Source organism: Abramis brama, assembly GCF_963993115.1.
Source record: "Abramis brama genome assembly, chromosome: 20".
Classification (NCBI taxonomy): Eukaryota; Metazoa; Chordata; class Actinopteri; order Cypriniformes; family Leuciscidae; genus Abramis; species Abramis brama.
This window is the reverse complement of record NC_139982.1, coordinates 30,840,959-30,864,517: the sequence shown is the minus strand read 5'-3', so window position 1 is coordinate 30,864,517 and position 23,559 is coordinate 30,840,959. Positions and strand designations below refer to the sequence as shown.

At 37.6% G+C, this 23,559-nt stretch overlaps 2 protein-coding genes across 2 annotated transcripts in view; one reads left to right on the top strand and one right to left on the bottom strand.

Moving 5' to 3' along the window:
- The first annotated feature begins 245 nt into the window (after positions 1-245).
- cdkn1bb (cyclin dependent kinase inhibitor 1Bb) lies at positions 246-3,970 on the top strand. Its single transcript, XM_084095120.1, has 3 exons — positions 246-933; positions 1,602-1,718; positions 2,724-3,970. Exons 1-2 carry the CDS (start codon positions 501-503, stop codon positions 1,709-1,711), a joined length of 543 nt encoding a protein of 180 aa, XP_083951246.1. The 5' UTR covers positions 246-500; the 3' UTR covers positions 1,712-1,718; positions 2,724-3,970.
- A 16,154-nt stretch (positions 3,971-20,124) lies between these two features.
- Positions 20,125-23,559, bottom strand: part of kcnq1.2 (potassium voltage-gated channel, KQT-like subfamily, member 1.2) — a gene marked incomplete at its 5' end in the record, with an annotated part of 148,552 nt that continues 145,117 nt past the window's right edge. Inside the window, one exon of the mRNA XM_084095240.1 lies at positions 20,125-21,390. Within this exon, the coding sequence (XP_083951366.1) occupies positions 21,238-21,390 (153 nt within the window). The 3' untranslated portion in view covers positions 20,125-21,237. The remainder of the gene's footprint in view (positions 21,391-23,559) is intronic.

Below are 23,559 nucleotides of genomic sequence, written 5' to 3'. Positions count from 1 at the left end.
TGCGGCGAATTCTGCGGATCAGCGAATCATTTAGTGAACCGGTTCAAAAACGAAGCATTCGAACGAACCGACTCGTTCATTAAAGCGACTCGGAGGCTCGTCTGGGCTAGGGTGTTTGTTGATCTTCTTTCTCTCGGACTGTGAGTGGGGGATGTGCGTTGAGAGAAGGCGGATCTCTGAGGCACCAATCCACGGCGTTCCTCTGGTGGTTTAAAGAGCTCTTTGTGTCAATCACGCCTTTTTTTCGTTCTCTATCCCCCTTCATCGCCATATTGGGCGCAGAAAAGCCTCGCCTTGTTATTTCTCTTCCCCTCTTTTACTACGACGCGCAGTTGACAGGAGTGGCCATCGAGAACGCCTGCTTTTGTTTTGATGATCGTCGCTTGTCCGTGTTTCTCGCTCATGCGGCGCAACCGGGGCGAGTTTAGCCTTAACGCCCGTCGCTTTGGATCGCGTTGACGCTTTAATAACAGCTGTTGGCTTTGCGTTTTCGACTCGAAATGTCTAACGTTCGCTTGTCTAACGGCAGCCCGACGCTGGAGCGAATGGAGGCGCGAGTGTCCGATCAACCCAAACCATCGGCGTGTCGGAACCTGTTCGGTCCGGTGGACCATGAAGAGTTAAAGAAGGATTTCCAGCGGCAGTTGAAGGCGATGGAGGACGCGTCGACGGACGCGTGGAACTTCGACTTCTCCTCGCACACGCCGCGCGCCGACGGCAGATTCCAGTGGGAAGCGATGGATATTCGCTCGGTTCCCGGTTTCTACAGCAGATCCGAGCGAGGGAAGGGCTCCAATCTTCACATGTGCTCCTCTGGGAATAATAACGACAATAATGTGGATGTTAACGGGAATCACGAGTGTCGGGTAACGGAGGAGCGCGAGGAGACGCCCGAGACACCCCGAGAGCCGCGGAAAAGACCCTCGTGTCTCGGTATGCGCGCTCACGGTCTCTCTCCTAAATTATCTTATTTATCAATCTGAGTTCAGCAGAATGTATAATCATGATAATTCATAATTTTCAAAATATTCTGCTACTCTCTCTCTCTCTCTCTCTATATATATATATATAGACCGCGCATCTGAATTTTCACTTTGCACTATCTATCTATCTATCTATCTATCTATCTAAGTTATCTAACGTTATATATCTGAATTTTCACTTTGCCTATAATGAATATCTATCCGAATTTTCACTTTGCATAATTATCTATCTGAATTTTCACTTTGCATATCTATCTATCTATCTATCTATCTATCTTCAAGCCTTTCACACTTTCATGATCACCACTTTCATTGCATTTTAACTTATGTTTGTGAAGCACACCGTTTGATGTAATAAATGTAGATGTAAATGTTTGCATTTATTTTAAATGGGCAAGACAAATTATGACACACAACAACATTATGCATTTGAGCTTTTACAATCATGCACAGATAAAATAAGCTAGATAAGTTAAAATGTAGTTGCATTTGGTGCGAAATGCTTAAAATGAATGATTCAGATTGGTAGATACAAGTCATGTTTTTACACTGTTTCTTAGTATTTTAATTAGTTTTTAACCCGATGTGAGATGACAAATGCATGTTTTGACTCATCAGACTCATCGTGTCAAAGCAAACACTCTCACATCTGTGTGGACGAAGTGACCCGAACGCCCAGAAAACCCAAAAAGCCCAGAAAACACCCCAACCCAACGACACCCACATAAACACAAGGTAAGCACGACTCCTTTTTCTTTTTGCATCCTATCATTTGAGTAATTTTACACAGAAGAGCGGATAGAAACACTGTTTTCAGTTTGCACATGAAAAAAATAGAGTAGTATGCAACAAAAAAAACTTAAGTTAATAATATAGGATTAGTACCCAGTTTACCATTATGTTATAATGTTCATCTGATGTGTATTTAAAGCATCATGGAAGTGCATGAAAGGGTTAATCTGGTGCATTTACTACGAGAGCTCCAGTTTCCTTCAGAGTGAAAAACATTTTACACGTCAGCAGTGTGTTCACTCATGAGTGTGTTCACACCTGAATGACGTTTATTATTATTATACGCATGCATTTACACCCGTGCGAATATGGCCAGTGCATTGCAACAGAATTGCATGTAAACATGATTAAATGTTTACATGCAGTGTGAGTGCAGGTTTCAGGTCTAGATCGAACACCTGGTCCAGAAATCTGATGTAACCGTAGGATGATGTTACCTCAGTCGGTCATGTGAGGAAACGTCCTGCCAAATCAGTGTGTCACTGGGCCGCCAGTCAATGAGCGAATAACAGGCGGTCGCCGCACATCTGTAAAGTCATAACATTAGCAATGAGGAGTGTTTTGCTTTGGTGGGACTCGAAACGTTTCATGATCTCATTTTCCAGCGTTTTTTTTTATTATTTTTTTTCCTCCCTAAGTTTCATTCAGTTTTTTGGTGTGGGTTATAGTCTGGTTTGTGGTGCAGTCGACTCAAACACTCACTCGACAATCGCCACCATTGTTAACCTTTACAACATCGCCTAAGCACATCAGTGCAGAAAATAAATTAGGTGAATAATGACCCAAAAAAAAAAAAAAAAAACCTAAAAATGGAAAGTTGCGTAATCTTTATTGAAAATGCATTTAATAATAGTGTGCACAAATAAAGATGTTTTTCTTTTTCATTGAAAGCATGTATGAAGATGTTTCTGACCGATAATGTGTGTTCTCTGTGATATTTCCTGACAGGGCTGAAGACGTCGTCTGCGGTTTGATGACCTCAGTGCTTGGTGAACGAACGATTTTTTTTGGCGGGAGAAAGTGGAGCGGAAAATAAAACATATCAACTCTAAGAGTGTTCAAGCACTGAAACAGAAACACTAAAGTTCTGGCACTCAAGAAAGAAAAAAAAAGCGACTGCGTCTGAACGCGGTGTATGTAGCAGTGTGCAATTAGGTTTAATTTCCTTTTTTGCTCATTTTTTTTTTCTTACTACCTGTGTATATAAATATATATTTGTTCATTTTCGTATATGTAGCACATTATTAGTATTATGTTTGACAAATCTATTTTTTTTTTTGGAGGTGTGAGTTTGGTTTGACTTGAAGAGCCACCATTGCCGTGTGTAGATTATTTCCGAAATGCTGTTCATAATTTCACGTTTTGAAGGCGGTGTGCCTGCTTTCATATTGGTGGTGTAAAAATTAAAAAAAAAAAATCTTTTTCAGATGAGGTACACAAAATACCAGTTCTTTTGAATGGATCCTTTAGGATCTGAACATCTCAGCCTGTTTTATTATTATTATTATTATTATTATTATTTTTAATTTTTTTTAAGGTGATGTAAAAGTTGAAACTCTGAGGTCAAACCTTTGTAGCATCGACCAGTATTACTATCAGGCACTTCCATGGAGGAGAAACATCTCTCACCCTCTTAAATTATTTCTTTGTAAGATGTGTCTCGATCATCTATAATTTGAGTGAAATTTTCTACTGATATTTTTTTGACTTTGACTCGATCACCCTTGATTTTGCCTTGTTTTTTTCACTGCAGAAGTGGGTGTTTCACCCCACCAAAACACTCTACAAAAAGATTCTGTGGTGAAACCTGATGCATAACTGTATTTATAGAGAAAGTAAATATTAATATTTGAACGATTTACACTGCCTGTGTATTTGTGTACATAACTTTGTAAAAACACTGAGAAAATTAAAACTAACTTATTTATATCAAGCTTTTTTTTTTCGAAATTAAAAATGTTTTTTTTTTTTTTTTGGTCAAGGTTTGAGTCATTATTTTTGTAAATGCTTATTTTTTTGGTAGCTTCTTTCTTTCTGTTTTTATTTTTTTTTATTTTGTTGTAATATTATTTTAACAAATTTGTAAGAGGTTGCAAACTGAGCCTGATTAAAATATTTGATAAGTGCTTTTTTGTTATGTGTGGTTATACAATGTGCTGCAATCAATTAAAAGAGAATTAAATTATTTCAACCCACATCTGTCTTATTTGAACATTATATAATATTCTGTCAAAACACAACCTGTGTGGTGATTAAATACTACAGATTTTTATTTATTTATTATTTCTACCTGAATAAGTTAGGCAAGAAGTAAATTCTATACTAGTGCTCAATTTAGGTTTGTAGAAATTAAAGCGTAAATATCAAACTTATAAAATTAAATAAAACCTATTTAACTTTCTGATGGTGTTCCCAGTAATAAGGTTGCATTTTCACTGTTTTGACACTGTTGAATCATTGCTTTTGTTGTTAGGTTTAGTAATCACATTATTTCTATTAGATGCACTGTAAAAAGTGATAAGTTGACAAATAAAAAAAAGTGAGGAATGATCAAGTAAATAAACTTAATGTGCAATTAAAGAAAAAAAAATTATGTGAACTTGACAATTCCACATAACTTAATTTTTTCAATTACGCATGGTTTATTTACTTAATAATTTTAAGGCCGTGGGTTTCCTCACTTTTTACCTACACAGTATCTACTGTATTATTTAGATGTTCTTCTAAGTAAAGTGTACACTTTAAAAGCGTGGCTTAATTCAGTGTTATATTGTTTGAGTAAAATATACTTGAATTTTTGCAGAGTATTGCAAATTAAACTTCAACTAAGTAAAATTACTCAACAAACTTTAACTGGCCAAGTAAATTTTCTAATTGTTTTTTCAGTGAATGCACATTTAAAGCTTGAGCATGCAAACAAAAATGATGCACTTTTTTTATTTAGCTGTAACAATGCACTGAATGTTATAGTCTTCCTTCATGCTAAAGAGAACAAAATAGTATTTTTAGCCATTCCAGAGACCAATACAATCCTTTAGTTATGCAAGAAGCTGGGGAAATAAAAATGATGTGACGTCCTCTCCCTGCGTGACCTTTCTTGCCTAGGTTTGGCAAGCAGGCGCTCGTGTCATTTACTCATCTGAATGAAACACACATGCCAACGGTTAGTCACAGCGCTGACTCAAACACAAACTGACAGTGGGAGTGGCGAGAGGCACAGGTGCTCCTCACTGCTAGTCTATTTCTTCATTAACTCTCTAACGTCTCGTTTTCAAAATCATCTAATCACAGTTATGCTTTTTGCTTGCTATTTTCAGTCAAATGTATAGCTATACAAATGTCAAATTTAATTTGCATGACAGAAACATTGTAAAAAGTGTGGGTACGTCACTCTTCACTCCACTCTCTCATCCACGACATTGTTCTGACACCAGCCAAAAGGGGCGAGAAAATCCACGTGATATTTTAATGGCTGGTTTGAGTGTGCCAAGCATAGCACAACGTGTGTTTATTCATGTGGCATCAGTTGATCTGCCTGAGAACGTCTTTACTGCTGAGATCAGGGACGAGCAACAAACACAGGCGTTTTGGACAGACAGAGGGAATTTCGTGGAGTTTCCAATCCAAGTGTGGATGTTACGATTTAACCTGTATGAAATGCAATTAGAAAGTGACAGGTTCAGAGCTCAGTGCCGGATCGAGGCAAAACAGCGGGCCTGTCCCATCTGCCTCCTTTAAAAACATTGCTAAAGTATTGTAAGATTCTTCAAAGTCTGCAATCAAAAGACAGAAATCTCAACATGACCTCAAACATTTCTCTTTGAATCCTTCCAGAAAGGCTATTATTCATTAGGTCAATGCTAAAATACAATACTATTGTATTTCCAGCTGAGATTCGCAAAGCACAGTCACTTGCGATATTTAAATCATATTTGAAATATTTGTTAGGTTGGCTTATTTTTGATTGAACAAAAAAATAAATAAACATTTGCTAGACGAAAACTCAAAATAGCAAGAAAAAAAGTCTCAGGAATTGTGATTTTTTTTTAATTTATTGCAAGGTGGGACATGGTGAAGGAAAAAAATATGAGATGGGAGGAAAAATTATGTCAAGGCAAAGTTGTGATAGGGAACGCAAAAGTTTCGTGAGGAAAAGCAAAAGTTTCTCAGGAGAGCGTACAAGTTTCTCAAGGGAACACAAAAGTTTCTCGGGGAACGCAAAGTTTCTCATGAGAACGTTAAAGATTTGTGAGGGAACGCAGAATTTCTCGGGGAACGCAAAAGTTTCGTGAGGAAGCGCAAAACTTTTGTGAGGGAACACGTTTTTTGAGGAACGCAAAGTTTCTTGTGAGAACGTTAAAGATTTGTGAGGGAACGCAGAATTTCTTGGGGAACGCAAAAGTTTCTCGAGGGAACGTAAAGTTTCTTAGGAGAACGCAAAAGTTTTGTGAGGAAACGAAAAGTTTCGTGAGGGAACGCGTTTTTTGGGGAAACGCAAAGTTTCTAGTGAGAACGTTAAAGATTTGTGAGGGAACGCAGAATTTCTCGGGGAACGCAAAAGTTTCTCGAGGGAACGTAAAGTTTCTTAGGAGAACGCAAAAGTTTTGTGAGGAAACGAAAAGTTTCGCGAGGGAACGCGTTTTTTTGGGGAACGCAAAGTTTCTCGCGAGAACGTTAAAGATTTGTGAGGGAACGCAGAATTTTTTGGGGAAAGCAAAAGTTTCTCGAGGGAACGTAAAGTTTCTTAGGAGAACGCAAAAGTTTCTTAGGAGAACGCAAAAGTTTTGTGAGGAAACGAAAAGTTTCGTGAGGGAACGCGTTTTTTGGGGGAACGCAAAGTTTCTAGTGAGAACGTTAAAGATTTGTGAGGGAACGCAGAATTTCTCGGGGAACCCAAAAGTTTCGTGAGGAAACGCAAAATTTCTTAGGAGAACGCAAAAGTTTTGTGAGGGAACACGTTTTTTGGGGGAACGCAAAGTTTCTCGAGGGAACGCAAAACATTTGTTAGAGAACGCAGACGCATTGACATAATGTTTCCATCACCATGTCCCTTTAAGGGCTCCTTACAAACGTGACACTTAAATGCAAAATGAATCTCGTGATCTATGAAAGAGCAAAATCTAAGCAAGAAAACATCCACCGCACCCTCATTTAGCGATTTTTTAAGTGATTAAAAGGCCAAACTGACATTTGCACATGAACTGGTTCCACCGAAATGGATGCACAGACCAACACAATCAAACCTTTTAAAACAACAAAGGCAAACAGGGATTAAATGCACATAATAAAAACAGGAAGACACCTGCATCAGTGCTTTGAGGTCTCGTGAGGCGCAGGTGTGTGACCTCAGCCGTCTTTGTGCTGTGCACTTCGCCGTCGAGAGGTTAAAACGCTCTTCTGTTGTGTCTGGGACTCGTATAGGACAAAAACAACGTCGCCCAGAAAGAAGTCATGTAGGGTTTGCCCTCGACATCAAGCGGAGACTCTCTGACCTCGTCCAATCAGATGCGAGGAAACTCAATACTACCCGAGCATAAAAACACGCCAGCCCTGTTCAGTGTGTTTTAATGGGCAAAACGTAAATTTCCTCTTCATTGTTCCATGGAAAGGACTTCAGCCGCAGGGAGTCCATTGAGTCACGGGCAAAACTGGGAGGACACGGTCAGAAAGAGCTGGAAATAAAACGTCTGTGGTTTCAATTCTGTGGCTCCTTTCAATTTCAGTGGTTTGGGAGTCGATCATTATGAAACATGTTTGAAAGACGTGACACAAAACAACTAGACGTTCTTACAAGGTTGACGGGGAATTATCACACAATGAGGCTTTGTTTGTCTTTGTGATGGTAAAGTAAACACTACTAACTATCTGAAAGTCTCAGATCAGGCCAAAAGCACGTTATAACTTCCACGTTAAAAGGGTTACTTAAGTAAGGGTTACTTAAATCAAATTATCACTTCATCATCATTTACTCACACTCATGTAGTTCCTTCTTTCTTCTATGAAACTCAAGTTATTTTACACAATCTCTGAGCTGTTCTCACACAGAAAAGCGAAAACAATGAAAATGTACCATAAAAGGGTCTTGCGATATCATTGTGTGATGTTTTGTTGAAATAGTGATAAATGTGAAAATAAACATTGCAAAATCCTGTAAGTACATTTATATGTACAGATTTACATGCAAAACAATTAAACAATTCAAGCACTCAGTCATTATGAACATTAGGAGAACATGTCTTTATGCAGAATGACTTTTTTAGAAATATGATATACTGTAGATATAAGAAACAAAACTAAATCTTTTGATCTTGATAAATCATGGCAGTCGCAATTGATTAAAAAGTCATAATAAGACATTCAGTTTGACTTTTTATCAATTATGACTTTTTATATAATGATTATGACTTAGTGTGTCAATCTCGCCTTTTTTATATAGTTATAACTACTATATCATAATTTCAACACTATATGTCATAATTATGACTATTTACCAAATATTTTTTATTCTTATGGAAATGTGCTTCCATAATAAACCTCGATGAACATGAACAGGCCCTAAAAACTAAAAGTTCAATTTACCTTAAAAATACTGCTAGTATGCTAGACTATTTAAATTCACAAACTAATGAATATTACTGACTTTACTCTCAAAACGGCTCACAATCCCCTGCATGATGCACTTGAGTTATTGTTGTTTCAGGACAGTAATTATTTAAATTATTTTCACTTTGACCTTCCCCGAATGAAAGAACATACTTTAAATATTATTTACATGAAAGATGCATATGAACAGCACTTCTCAACGCCCGAGGAAAGCATCATGTTGACCAGAAAAAAAAGTTTTTTGCCTCTGAACGAGCTTTCAGGTCCGTCCACACAAACTACAGGAAATACTCAGGTATATTATCTGATTTCCTATTAAAGCTCTCCGTGTTTCACTTGTTTCGGGACAGGAAACACCAAACCTTAACCTTTAGTCTCAGTTCATCCACTGTCAGGCCCTTTGGAAATGAATGAAAATAGTTCTCATAGTTTGGAGAACGTCCTGTCCTGTATGTATGATCTCGACACTGTGTCTAAGTTGAAGAATTTGTAGTCTGAATGCAACAGTCTTTTAAGATTTGACTAGCAAAAACAAAAACACACAGATATAAAGTATATTTCCTGACTGAAAGTGCTTCATATTCATGCACTAATGCAATGCTAACCACAGGTCTCGTACCCTTTCCTGTAAACAAGGGCCTGTGCAGTTCATTGAAATCTCTGAGCTTCCCCGTTTGGTTTCCTCCTGCGACCACAACGCACGTCATTAGATGAAATTCTCAATAAATGACTTGCGTGTGACCTCAGACGGCTGGTAGACCAGTAACCAGTGGCTGTGAAGAGGATTCAGGCCAGACTGATGCTCTGTAGCCTGTCGATTACAGTAACAGATCTGACGCAGGTCCTGTCTCACGTCTCACAGGTCAAGCTTTTGAGGAAGTGATGCCGTCACGTCAAGCCACCTTCATTTATATAGCGCTTTTAACAGTATAGACTGTTTCAAAGCAGCTTTACAGAGATAATAGGAAGTTACAGTAACAGAGATTGTTTAGGCTTTACAGCAGCTCTAGAATAAAGTTATTGTCCAGATAAAGTTAGTTTTGATTGATTCACTTCCACTACAAAGATCATTAGTTATTAACTTAGGGGCCGCTAACACCACACCGTTCTCACTGAAAACTTTTAATGTGTTCAGGCCGTTCATTCGCACGACAACAGTGTTTGGCGGCTTGAAACAGGTTCCAAGGAGCAAGCGTTGACTTCATCTTGATCTCCACGTAAACTTCAAAAACGTGAATCTGTGAATCGTGCACATGCGTATTACGCGTTTAGTCTATAGGTATGTGTGTTTGAATATAAATGTGCACAGACATTTAGTCTTTCTTTACAAATTGACGTCAACAAATGACTTGTCTGGCCTTAAAAATTCATTATACTAAATTCGAAGACTGTCGAGAAGCAGTTCGCTGTGAAATACGGCCATTTACAACATCGAGGTGCACAAGTGAAGACCACATCGAGTGCGCTGTTTGGGACGGCCCATATTAAAATTACAAAAATATGTTCTAAGAACGTTTTGCTAATGTTCCCATTAAGTTATTCAAAGTGTTTTAAAATTCCATTTTTGTGGTCATGCAAAAGTTAAAGGGACAGTTCATGAAAATTAGCCCATGATTTACTCACCATCAAGTCATCCTAGGTGGATATGACATTCTTCTTTCAGACGAATACAATTTATATGACACATCTTCCATGAGGCTTTAGCAAAGCGTTTTCATTTCGGCGCCAATGTTAACAGATGACTGCGTGTGCAAATTTGATAACACCATAAAATAATCACGACGAAGTGTGCTGATCAACACGAAGTTCCCGTGAATACCAACTGTTGTCATTAAAGCATGTAATTCTCAACATAGTTACCAGACATGAAAAATAAAAAACCTGAAAAAATAAATCACTTACCACAGTTGTGAATCACTCCTTTTGCCGCTACCCGAATCTCAACGACTCGACCGTTGGAGATCCCACAATGCCGCTGTAGATTTGAGATTTACAGCAATATTCTGTATATTTGAGTAAAACCGCCTTGCTACCCCAGAATGCATTGCAGTTTACAGCAATATGCTGTGTTATTAGAAAACAGCCAGTTGCTGTAAAATAATACTGTATTTTTACAGCAATTCATTACAGTGTATACACCTAGGATGGCTTGAGGGTGAGTGAATCATGGGCTAATTTGCATTTTTGGGTGAACTGTCCCTTTAATGAAACATTCCGTTTTATCATTCTGCAAACATTAACTTTGGACTGTTTAGAATGTTACTTTTGAATTTTACTTTTGAATGTTACTTTTGAATGTTACTTTAGAATGTTTTTAGAACGTTCTGAAACAAGTAACATTTTAAAAAATGAAAAATGTGGTAATTTAACGCTGTCTCTCATGACGCTTTGCAGACTCTGCTCTGGCTGTACAGTTCATGTGTTTTGAAGGAGGCGTGGCTTTGGAGACGCTCTGAAAGGAGGCGGGATCTTATGATTTCAAAGCTAGCTTGCTATTGCTAGCCACTCCAAAATTGCCTATCCTACGGTTAATACTCGTGTACTTTGTCACAGAGGTGTTGCCTATGTAGAGCACTCAAAAACAAATTGAAATGTTTTGCATTCCCCTGAGAAACTTTTGCGTTTTTTGCGAGTGAATGCAAAAGCATTGACAAATAATTTTTCCTCCCATCTCATTTTTTTCTTCTTCGCCATGTCCCTTTAGGGGCTCTGTAAAAAGCAGGTAAATGCAAAAAACTAAACAAAAAAAAATTCACTTTTTTTTTGTGAACAGCCCCATAAAACATTGTTCCCTATGCAGGAAGTAGACAACACGGCAGCATACTAGATTGTGGAACAGAGAGAATATCTACTAAACATCAGTCATTGCCATAAATCACTTTTATTAAACATGCACCTGACAGACAGAATCGCAGAATCTATCACACACACACACACACGCCCTGTCTGGCTTGGCTTTCATACATCTCCAGATATCCCCAGCTGTCGCCAGCTCTGGCCTGTAGTGTTCATTACACGGGCTCACCTGCAGCCAGTCAAAGGCTTTATCAGCTCGAGCTCCTGAAGCACACAGACCGAAACACGGCGCTTCTGAACACACTTCATTATCCGTCCGCGATAATCTGCTCAGCTATGCGTGCGAGCGTGCGTGCGTGCGTCAAAACATCACCGTTACACACAGATGACATTTTAATGAAGACTTTTCACTGGACATTCCAAAGACAATGTTTTTGACTTAAGACCAAAAAAAAAAAAAAAAAAAAAAACAGGCCTATATATATATATATATATATATATATTAGGGGTGGAGCCGAACCCGAATACGGTATTCGGAAAGGCACAAATAGTGTGTTTTTTACGAATACTTATTTCGAACAAATACTTTAAAAATATTTGTATTCGGGAACAAGAAAAACTTTATATCAAAAAGCTGCGTTTCCTCATGAGACATGGCGACCGGCGGTGCTGCTGATGTGGTGGCTGTCCACTTGTTGATAAGATAGGAGGAAAGAGCCACATATGGAAATATTTCGCTCACATAGCGCGTTTTTTGCGCGTGCAGATTTCAAATGTAGGCGCGCGGCAAGCGAGCAGAGCGCTCGTTTTTCCAGGCGCGCCTATGTTCACGGTTGCATAGCAACGACAAACGCCACGAGAGAACAAGCGCTTGTGGAAAGGAAAAAGCGGTGCGAACTGCGCTCTCCGTGATGACGAGGAAGTATCAGCAAAGAATTAATTGATTTCTAGCCCTTGCATTAGCTTTAGATATATTTATGGAGATGAGAAATGAAATAAAAAGCCGTCATTATGTCATTAATATCAGTCCGTCAGAAAAGCAGTTCTAGGCTTATTATTGGCTGGATAACTCTTAGCAGGTTTAAAAAGCCATTTTAAAATTAAATATGAATGCAGTTTTGAAAAAAATATTTTACACATTGCATATCTATATTTATTATAATAGATATAATTAAAGAATACTTACACTATAATGTAAATTAGAAGTGTAACGCAAAAAAACTGGATTTTTACACCTATTTTGAATTTTACTCGAATACAAATACAAATACAAATACTTTTCCCCCCTCAACAAATACAAATACAGATACAAATACCGGCTGCTTTGCACACCCCTAATATATATATATCAACTTTATTTCACAACGTTACCACACACACTTAATTTTGAATAGGTAAATAAATAAAACATTGAAACAGATTTTAAACTGGGCAAACTTTATAGTTTATATTTTAGTTAGGCTGGTAGTTAACTAATCAGTTAATAAAGGAGACAAAAATGATTACAAACAACTAATACTTTTGTTTATTATTAATTTGTGTCATCATATATGTTTATACTAGGCTTAGGCTATATAATTTTTTTTTACAAAACGACATTTTTCCTGGCAGTAAAAAAATTAAATACACACACACACACATAAATATCCATAAATAACTGTTTGTGTGTCCACGACTTTCCGAAACAGCAGAAAAGTCATGGACAGCCTGTTTGAACTCAGCAGTTCTGATCTGTGAAGTGTTTCGGACTTTTATCATGTCCTTCTAAGGCTGATGATCGACCTTCTCATCAAGATTTAAAGGGCTTTAACAGCAGCAGCTGCGACATGATGCACACGCACCTTCTGCTTTCTGTGTGTGTGTGTGTGTGTGTCCAGTCGTCCCCGGCCTGTGTGCTCATGTACTGTCCAGTCGACTGCAGCTGTTCTCTGATTCTCCTCGGGACGCCAAACCAGCACTGAAGTGTTTCCAGGCCTGCAATCCTCCTCGCGTCTGGAAGAGAAGTCCACAGCAATGCGACCCAGTTCACCACACACTCCAGTCCACACGTGTGCTCAATAACAACATGATGTGTTTCAGTTGACATTCCCTCAGCTGTACAGCAGACTGGGTGAGGACGGGCACGAGCGCGACGATGGACGATATTTTAGGCCACTCTTATTAATGCAGATAACATGCTAAATTTAATTTATGCAAAAAATATTTAGAAATGGAAATGGAATCCTCACGTAATATATAATGCAAATAAAAAAGGCAAAGTCACATGACTTTTTTATGCACATCTAGGATTTTATAAATGTGTTTTTCACGTTTATTTATTTTCACCAAATAACACATTTTCCCACCTCAAATAAGCATATGCATTTATTTATTTGTTTGCAACTTGCAATAATTTGCATAAAAAAGCAACGTTTTCAGAAGAAAAAAAAAACGTATTAACTTTGTACAGCTTTATGACGTGGAATAACACAACAAATATTTTAATAATTATATATAGATGTAAAAAAAAAAACCTATATATATGTATTGTATTTCATGGGAATATATTATGAAAACTATATCATAAAATATATTATAAAATCTTTTTTTATTTATTTTTATAATTTCCATGAAAAACAATATAATATACATTTATCTATATATTTTATATATAATTATATATTAAATCCTTTTATTATATAATTTTATATTTAATTATAAGAATAAATAAAAAAATATTTGATATACAATATAACTCTCTATATATAAATTAATCCCACATATAATTATATACAAATTATATATAAATCAATATAAATGTATCTATATAAACAGTAATATTGTATATATCGTACCATTGCATGGATGGTCTATTGTCACAAATCAGGCTTCCAACTAAAAGTCAATTCACTTTTGTCATGCAAGAAAGAGAAAGAGCAGGCCTGGATCCTTCCCAGCGCTCCCAGACACTGGCAGCAGACATGAGGACAGACAGACGGATGGATGGATGGATGGAAGGATGGATGGACGGACAGATGGTTGGATGGATGGATGGATGGATGGATGGAAGGAAGGACAGATGGATGAACGGATGGAGGGTTGAACGGATGGATGGATGGACAGATGGATGGATGGATGGATGGATGGACAGACAGACAGATGGATGAATGAATGGATGGATGAACGATGGTTGGATGGATGGATGGATGGACAGACGGACGGATGGATGAATGGATGGATGAATGAATGGATGGAGGGCTGAACGGATGGATGAATGGATGGAGGGCTGAACGGATAGATGGATGGATGGACGGACAGATGGTTGGATGGATGGATGGATGGATGGATGGACGGACGGACAGACGGACGGACGGATGGATGGATGGATGGATGGACGGATGGATGGAAGGACAGATGGATGAACGGATGGAGGGTTGAACAGATGGATGGATGGACAGATGGTTGGATGGATGGATGGATGGACAGACGGACGGATGAATGGATGGATGAATGAATGGATAGAGGGCTGAACGGATGGATGAATGGATGGAGGGCTGAACGGATGGATGAATGGATGGAGGGCTGAACGGATGGATGGATGGACAGACGGACAGATGGATGAATGGATGGAGGGATGAACGGATGGATGGATGGACAGACGGACGGATGGATAGATGAACGGATGGAGGGATGAACGGATGGATGGATGAACGGATGGAGGGATGAACGGATGGATGGACAGACGGATGGATGGATGAATGAATGGATGGATGAACGGATGGATGGATGGATGAACGGATGGATGGACAGACGGATGGATGAATGAATGGATGGATGGACAGATGGATGGATAAATGGATGGATGGATGGATGAATGGATGGATGAACGGATGGATGGACAGACAGATGGATGAATGAATGGATGGATGATTGGATGGATGAACGGATGGATGGACAGACAGATGGATGAATGAATGGATGGATGAACGGATGGATGGACAGACAGATGGATGAATGAATGGATGGATGAACGGATGGATGGATGGACAGACGGATGGATGGTTGGATGAACGGATGGAGGGATGAACGGGTCACTGCCGCCCCTCCGCCCAACACAACAACAGCCGCCAGCGCAACTGTTCCTGCTCTGCTATTTGTAGAGGCGCAGCTGCCGCCCCCCCGCCTCACACCTGTTCCCCCCAGTGTCTGCTTTCACAGGCTCCGCTGCTGCTCCGGGGCCACAGGGGCCCCAGTAATGGCACACGCCTCGGGCTTGTCATCGGCTCAAACAGGCCCCATTATGGAGGAGGTGGAGGATTTCTGGACAGCATTACTGCCAACTTCTGTTTTAGCCATCAGAAAACCTGACATTGTACCAGATGACGGTCGAACTGCTCGAACTGATGACGCTAGATTGACCAAATTGGCCTTAGAGACACCGGATTTTTATTTTTTTAGCAGATTATCTATTCAGAAATGTTGCAAGTTACACTGTAAAAACAATTTGCAAATAAAACAAAGATTATTGTTTATGAGAAAATACTATTACACTTTAATGTGTCCGTTACAGTGTAATTATACATTTAATTATTATACATTATACATCTGAGTAATAATAATTACTTAATTTATTTTAAGGTGTCATTGTTACAATATAATTATATATTTAAGTACATAACTACATGTGCTTACTATAGGGTTAGGGCAGGATTAGGAATTGGTTGAGGATGTAATTATGCATTAATTACTGTTATTACTATGGTAAGAAGAACATATGTGTTCCCTAATTACTTTAGGGTTAGAATTAGGGTTAGTTGCATGTAATTATGCACAATTTATAGTAATTACTCTAGTAACTACATGTAATGTGTGTAACTAAGATATTGTAAGATAAAGTGTTACTAAAAATACTGTTACTTACCATTTCTTTGTAATGAATTGTGAAATTTACTAGCAATTTTTACAACAGTTTTTTTCAGTGTAGTTTGCAGAACTTATTAAAATGAGTCGTCTAGCTAGCGAATCATGTTTGCAGAAATGCAATAATCACCTTTAGTGAAATTCACAGTATATTCTTAAAACCGTAACCCTATAAAGTCTACTTTATCATATTTGATATGCAAATATCCTGAAAAAAGCTGAAAAACCTGTTGCACACAATCTACTCCATGCCTTCTGTCGTCGGGATGGTAGTTTATAGTTTTTAGTAAAAGATATTTTAATATAATTGTACAAACGTCTTTATGCTGTGAAAGAAAAAAACATAAGAATAATTGTTAGTAAAAAATTTTGCCTTCAATTTTTAAGTACAATCAACTTGGATGTTTGAGTCATTTCTATATAAATGACATTAAAATTACTTTAAAAAAATCAGTTTATAACTTATAAAAACTGTTGAAAATTGCTGAACTTATCTGGACGAGTTAAAGCAATGTAAAAACACATGCTGTCATACATTATTGATAATATCAAATTTTTATTTTATTTTTTTTCAGTGTAAAATTTCAAGATGAACATTACTGAACTGAAGCAACTAAGATTTATTAGATTATCTTTTTTTTAATGTCATGTTCAAATATGATCATCAGACGGAAGGTTTATTTGTGCATCTTTTAATCATCATTGTATTGCATTGCATTATGTTTTAAAACTAGCTTTGATCATTTAAATTTCATCTTACTAAGACAATAATCTTATATTATTGGCAGATATAGAGTGACGACTGATAGGCTATTTATTTGCATTTTCTGCTATAAAGATCTCCTTCATTTGCCATATAAATATTAGCAACTGCACCAAACTGCATATTTTTTCTTTGAATAAAATTGAGCTGTTTTTCTTCCTCCATATTCTCACTCAGCCTGATCTCATGAAAATACGTGCAATTTATATGCGAAAATGAGTTTTTATGTCACGTGCATATGATGCGCAGTTTTCGCGTGCATTTGATACGCACTTTATAGCGTATAATACACACGCACACCACTACTAAACCTACCCATGCATATCCTATGCATGTGAAAACTTATTTTCGCGTATGAATTGCACGATAAACACACTAGAGACGCATGTCCCGGGTTATAACAGCCTGACGTATCAAAGTATTTGGTCTAAAGGTTCAATAAACTGATATTTCAGGTTGTCATTACCTATATGTCAGGCTTTACAGGGTTAAGGGAGAAAGAAGGAAATATGAGTGTGTTTTCAGCCTTGAAAGATGTTAAGCGAGCAGAACCGAAGTGAGAAACGGCATTAAAGAGAATCACTCATCATGAGGATCTGCTGGAACGTCACAGGAGAAGTGAACCTCGCAGTCACAGATCCAGAAAGCTTCTCCATGAGGATAGAGGATGATCCAGCGCTCACACATCAAACGGCCTTTGAAAGCGCAGAGATTGTGCACATGAAAGGCCGTCAGTGTGTGTCCTGCACACAGCTGGGCCTGTACACTCCACTTCTCCACTTCTCCTTCAAGGTCCCGTCACTTCAGAGCCATAACCAAACCTCCAGGGGCCTGTCCCATGAGGCGGTTTAGGTTAGCCAGGTGTGTTTCAGTTTAGTTTGCGCCAACCCTGGGTTTTAGGCACTATGAAAGTGGTTTGGCTTTTAGCATGTTCATCGCTATAGTAACTTGCGCTCCACGGCTAACCTGGTCCGGGACAGGTGATGCTCCAGGTAAGAGGTTGCAAACCGAAATTGGACCAATCAGCTGTGAGCAAAGTGTCACATGTGTGATGAGTCACTCCACCTGTTTCTACTCCACATTAAAGGTCACTAATTTTGGGATTGTGTTCATGTAGCTACTTTTTGGAAGACATTTTGTCTGTTTGTACGTGCGTCTTTATTAGTAAATTTTTCTTTGGTGTTCAAGGGTGTCTTATTTGGATTTTATAACTCTGACAAGAATCTAAAAGACAAGTACTTTCTTATAAATCTGTTTATTTTTCTAGCCAAGTTTTTTTGTACACAAGTGTAAATTTTTGTCTGTCAAACCTCTTTTTGTTATTTTTTTGTAAAGACCTGAATTGTTATTTGGGGACTATCTCTTCTTCCAACAATGCCAAAGCTTTAAAGTCTGTTACATTGTGCACAAAGTATAATATTTATGCTTTTTTAAAATGAAAACAAATAGGGACTCAAGGCATTTCTCTCTCTCTTGAATTTATTTTAAATCATATGTTACCCCTGGCTCAATTTATTATTATTATTTTTTTGTCTGTTTATTTTACTTGCTTTTTATTTAACTTGCTTTCACTGGCTTTTATTATGGTTTGCATTATTAATTCTGTTTTGAGTTGTAACTATGTATTTGCGGTTATATCTGTTCAATAATAAATAAAAAAAAGTCACTAAATAGCAAATGATTTTTAAAGACCAAATCATATGGCTTTCACTAATGCTTATTTAGAATAATAATTTTGTATGATTTAGTTATTAGATATACCCTTAATCGATCACATCATGTACAATTTTAGTTGATTAATTATTATTACGCACAGTTTAAATGAATAAATATATGAAGGTGATATAAATACGCTTTAGAATCAATAGATAATGATGTGAGCTGAAATGTTCAATTCTCTCTATACCTTTATCAACTGTATAAACTAACTTTAATTGCACTGATATAGCAATACTTTTTATTTTAGTTGTCCTCTTTCATAGACTAATTTTCTTCTTGCTGTGTAAATTTGTTTAAATGCATAATATTTTTCAATCTCGTAATATTCTGCGTGAATCGCGCCGCTTCTCTCGCGAGAAATTAATCGCAGTTTCACTCTTTCTCAGCGTGTGATTGGCTGTTCACTGCTGATGTCACACCTCACTCCTAAACTCAGTATAAAGCCTGAGTTGACAGAGAAAGTTGATGATCAGCATCATGGTACCAACAAAGCCTGGTTGGATTAGTTTGGTTTTGTCCACTCAAAACTAATCCTGTAACCCTGAGTTTGTTAAGCTCCCGTCATGGTACAGGCCCCTGGTCTCTCAGGCGCATGTTTTGGGCTTAGACCTGAATGTATGTGCAGTTATATTCTGCATATTAAATTGTGCACAGAATACGTGGTTTGCTGAAGAGAAATAAGCCGATGGAAACAAGTCGTTTTCAATTTCTCCGGGTCGTTTGAGTCTCCAAACTTTAATCATTCACACATGATGTGTGACTCAAAGCGTGACAGGTACTCCCGCATGCAACCGGCCAAAATGCAACGTGATACATAATTAAATGCATGTTTTATTTACACTACAGTTTTCTGGAGCGAATGATTACAACAGATCAGTTTATCATTCCATCAGAATATGAATCCAAACCCTCAGCACTACATATAATAAGGCATTACTACAATATTTACATTGCTTTTTGTTTTATAAAACTGTACAGAGTCGCGTCAGCAGCAGCAAAAAAGACAAGACTTTATCTAGCCATAAACTCTCTCTTCTTCAGGGTTTCAGATCCTGTGGAACAATTAAGAGTAATGAATAAAATATATTTTAAAATAGAAAATACCAATAAACAGACACCTGTGACCGCATGTTATCAATTAGTTACAATGTTTAAATGTTTATTATGAATAATATTTATTATTATTATTAATAATGGCATTCAATATGTGAAATGTTTTATATACTATATAATAAATATTATTAAAATTATATTTTATAATATTTATATAATGTTTTATGTTAATGTTTACACTACTGTTCAAAAGTTTAGGGTTAGTAAGATTTTTTTTTTAAATAGAAATTAATACTTTTATTCAGCAAGAAGACATTAAACTGATCAAAAGTGACATTTATAATGTTACAAAAGATTTTATAAAAAAAAAAAAAATTTAAAGTTCAGAACTCTCTGTTCATCAATGAATGCTGAAAACATGTATCATGGTTTCCACAAAAATATGAAGCTGTTAATAAGAAAATTATCATATTACAGTGATTTCTGAAGGATCATGTGACACTGAAGACTGGAGTAATGATGCTGGAAATTCAGCTTTGATCACAGGAATAAGTTACATTTCAATATATATTCACATAGAAAACAGTTCTTTTAAATTGTAAAAATATTTCACAATTTTTACTGCAATTTTGATTAAATAAATGCAGTCTTGGTGAGCAGAAGAGACTTCAAACATTTGAATAGTAGTGTATTAGACGTTTTTTTTTTAAATGTAATCATTTTTATTGCACTTATTATCATAATCAATAAATGTTTAAACTATTTATTGAGCATTGCCTTATTTTTCATATAGCTGTTGTCGGCGTTTGATAAAACTGATCTAGCTGTCAGATAGAGATTTTACCGTGTTTTACATCCCTGTAACATTGTGTGTTTTTGCTTTATGAAAAAACAGAAAGAATTCAATGTTAATTCAGTGCCAGGCAAACGGCCAACAGATGAACACGTCTGGAGAAAAGATCCAGGATGAAGGTATTTTCCTCAAGACAGCGTTGTGGTTTCTGGAAAAGATCAGTGGAATGTGTTTTTTCATCTCATTAATTGATTTTCCGTCAACTCACTTCGCCTTTCAGCGTTTAATTATCTCAGATAAGAAAAATAATCATAGATCACAGATCAAGCAAACGCATCTAAAAGGTGCTTCAAGGGCATTATGGCGTGGTTGGAGTTCTGATCCACTGTCGGGAATCTTGGCTCTCGTCTCAACGTCAACAGCCGTGAATAGCCTTCTTTCTCAGCGCGTTATTAAACTTCATTAGCATCTATCATTGGTGTTTTGCTGTTTTGATAAGCCCTACCACAGCCATACATCAACGCCGGCCTGAGTCGTACCCTGGATCAGTGCTGTGTTTGGAAACGTTATTAATGATCCCTGCTTGACCAAAACGGGTCCGAACGACACCATCTGTGAGAGCGCTGACCATGAAAACAATCAAATAATGCGTCCAAATAATGAACGACGGACAGTTTAGCTTGGATCAGGAGATTCTGAGCATCTCCACACAACCACTTTTCCCACTTCGCTACTCATATGATGTTCAGTTTGTAGTCAGAAACAGGAAACACCAAGCTCTTCCGCTCGGACCCCGTTTCCCACAATGCATTGCGCGAGTCGTCCATGCGAGCGCGTCATTGGCTCTCGTCCATGCTGACGCCCGGCCGCTTCATGACGGTGACGCGAGAGCTGTACTGACTGGGTTTCTGCAGTAGCTCTGGTTTGGGCTGGAAATGCTCCATTAGGATCTTCAGGATGTTCTCCAACTTCACGTCCATCTGAAGCACCTACAAAACACAGACACATGTCAGGCCACGTCTGCATTTATCCACATACAAAACGCTCTCCGTCCACTAAAAGTTTCAAAACCGGGTGCACACTTTGCGATTTATAGTAGTCCTTTACGATTGTTGCTTGTCAGACTGTACGAACATGATCCACAAAGAAATCTCTAATGTTCATTTTGGTCATGAAAACAAAGACAATGTGACGGTGGTTGTAGAAGAATCACTGACTGAGACTCAAATCTTCTGACACCGCCAGAAATTCGTCTGAGGTCAAATCTGATCACAACGGTCATTAATCAGCTGTCGGTGAACATGTCAAACTAGAGATCAGAGACTTCAGATTTGAGCCTAGGATCAGAGGAATCTTTTAGGATTTGCAAAGTTTGTCTCAGACGGTCAAATCGTGGACAAAATCGCAGTGCGCACCGTCGGAAAACGCTACAATCATCTTACTACGAATGGGTAAAATGTGACAAAAGATCATACAGAGAGGTCAGAGGTCAAGTTCTCATGATATATTTCTGCCAAGATCATTTAATTAGCAAAACACCTCACCACTTACAGAGAGCTGGCCAAACTGCAACTCAATGCTTGGTCTAAAACTCAATTCTGTCACGACAGCTCTCTAAATGCTTGGCATGGCAATGGATATGACATTGTTGATATGTTTGGTCTTGGTCGAATAGTACTTGGTCAAGTACGGGATTTACTACTACCAATACACACACGACACACTGCTGTGAGCAAGTAAGACATGCTGCTGCTGCTGTACAATATAGCATACATGAATTACCCATAGCAGATCTATACAGGTGGAGCTGGGGAAGGAGGAGGGTTTCTGAAAGCGTGCTTCAACTCATACAGCAAATGCTGACCAAGTATTTGAAGGTTGAGCTGCGAGCTCATTGGCTACTGATACAGCAGGAACCAATCAGCTGTGCCCTATAGAGAATGATGTGATTGCAAGCAGAATGAGTTAAGGACCAATCAGTCTGCGCCATCTAGAGTTTCATGACAGAACTTTGCATTTGCCCTCATGTTTTGTCGCAGGACAGCAATTGCAATTGTTTTGCATCTTTGCATGAATGCCTTAACATGGATAACATCCAGAAGATTTATTTTCAGCAACACTGCACATCGCAGGCACATACTGGTATAAACATAGATATCTAAATCACATGACTAAACATGCATAACCTCCATTCTCATATTTATTCACTTGGGAGAGCGTCTTCAAAAATCTAAATTTTCGCTGTCTCAGTATGAACTGAAGGCCAAAGCGTAGAGAAAAGGATGCGTATGTGGATTAGACGTGGCCTCAGCTGAGAAATAAAGCTGTTTTTCTAGTTCATTTCAGGGTTTAGATTTAGGGTGGCGTGGTTGTGTCGTCCCAAATCTGGGCTACTAAGTAAAAGGTTGAAGGTTCAAGCCGTGCAAGGGGTTAATCCATGAACAATCACCATTGTGCTCCAGTGAGGCACTTAACCTCAGGTTACGACACACGATTGTTTAACCCTTAAGAGTCTGAACATCAGGCTAACATCTCTTCATTGTGTCCACTGTTATTTCAACAAAACATTACTTTTAAACACTAAAAGAACTGCATTAACAGTCATTAAAAGTCAGTTTAACCCTTGACACAAATTAATCTTAATATCAAAATAAATAAAATAAAGCCTATTTTAAGGGCCATTTATAACATTTTTCATTAACATAATTTTTTTAAATTAAATTTAGTATACAACAATTACTACCATGAGCCTAGAAGGTAAATAAATAAATAAATAAATGTGTGTGTGTTTGTTTTTTGCAATATATTAATGAGAATGTGGGGTGAAAATTGTCATGAAAATAATGTCACAATGCAAAAACTCGTAATGGTCCTAAAAATAATTTCTTATATTGATACACAATGTATTGCCACCATATCAGTTATTGAAAAATTGTGTTTACTGTATTTTATTTATTGCATCGTAGATTAGATATTTAATTTGCCTATCCTTGCTTATTTTTTATCTTCTATTTTAAAAAAAATTCTTGAAGAGCTCTTTCCCTGTTATTGGTTATCTTTTGGGACCTTAACATACTTTGTAAAAAGGACCATGTCAAAGATATTTAGAAAAATCCTAAATGAAATGTATTTTGAGAAAGGGTCAAAAGTTGACAATA

Bases quoted from the DNA above. Each gene is read 5' to 3' on its own strand.
- cdkn1bb (XM_084095120.1), top strand. From the start codon at position 501: ATGTCTAACGTTCGCTTGTCTAACGGCAGCCCGACGCTGGAGCGAATG. The intron at 934-1,601 runs GTATGCGCGCTC...TTGACTCATCAG, and splicing joins GAAAAGACCCTCGTGTCTCG to ACTCATCGTGTCAAAGCAAA.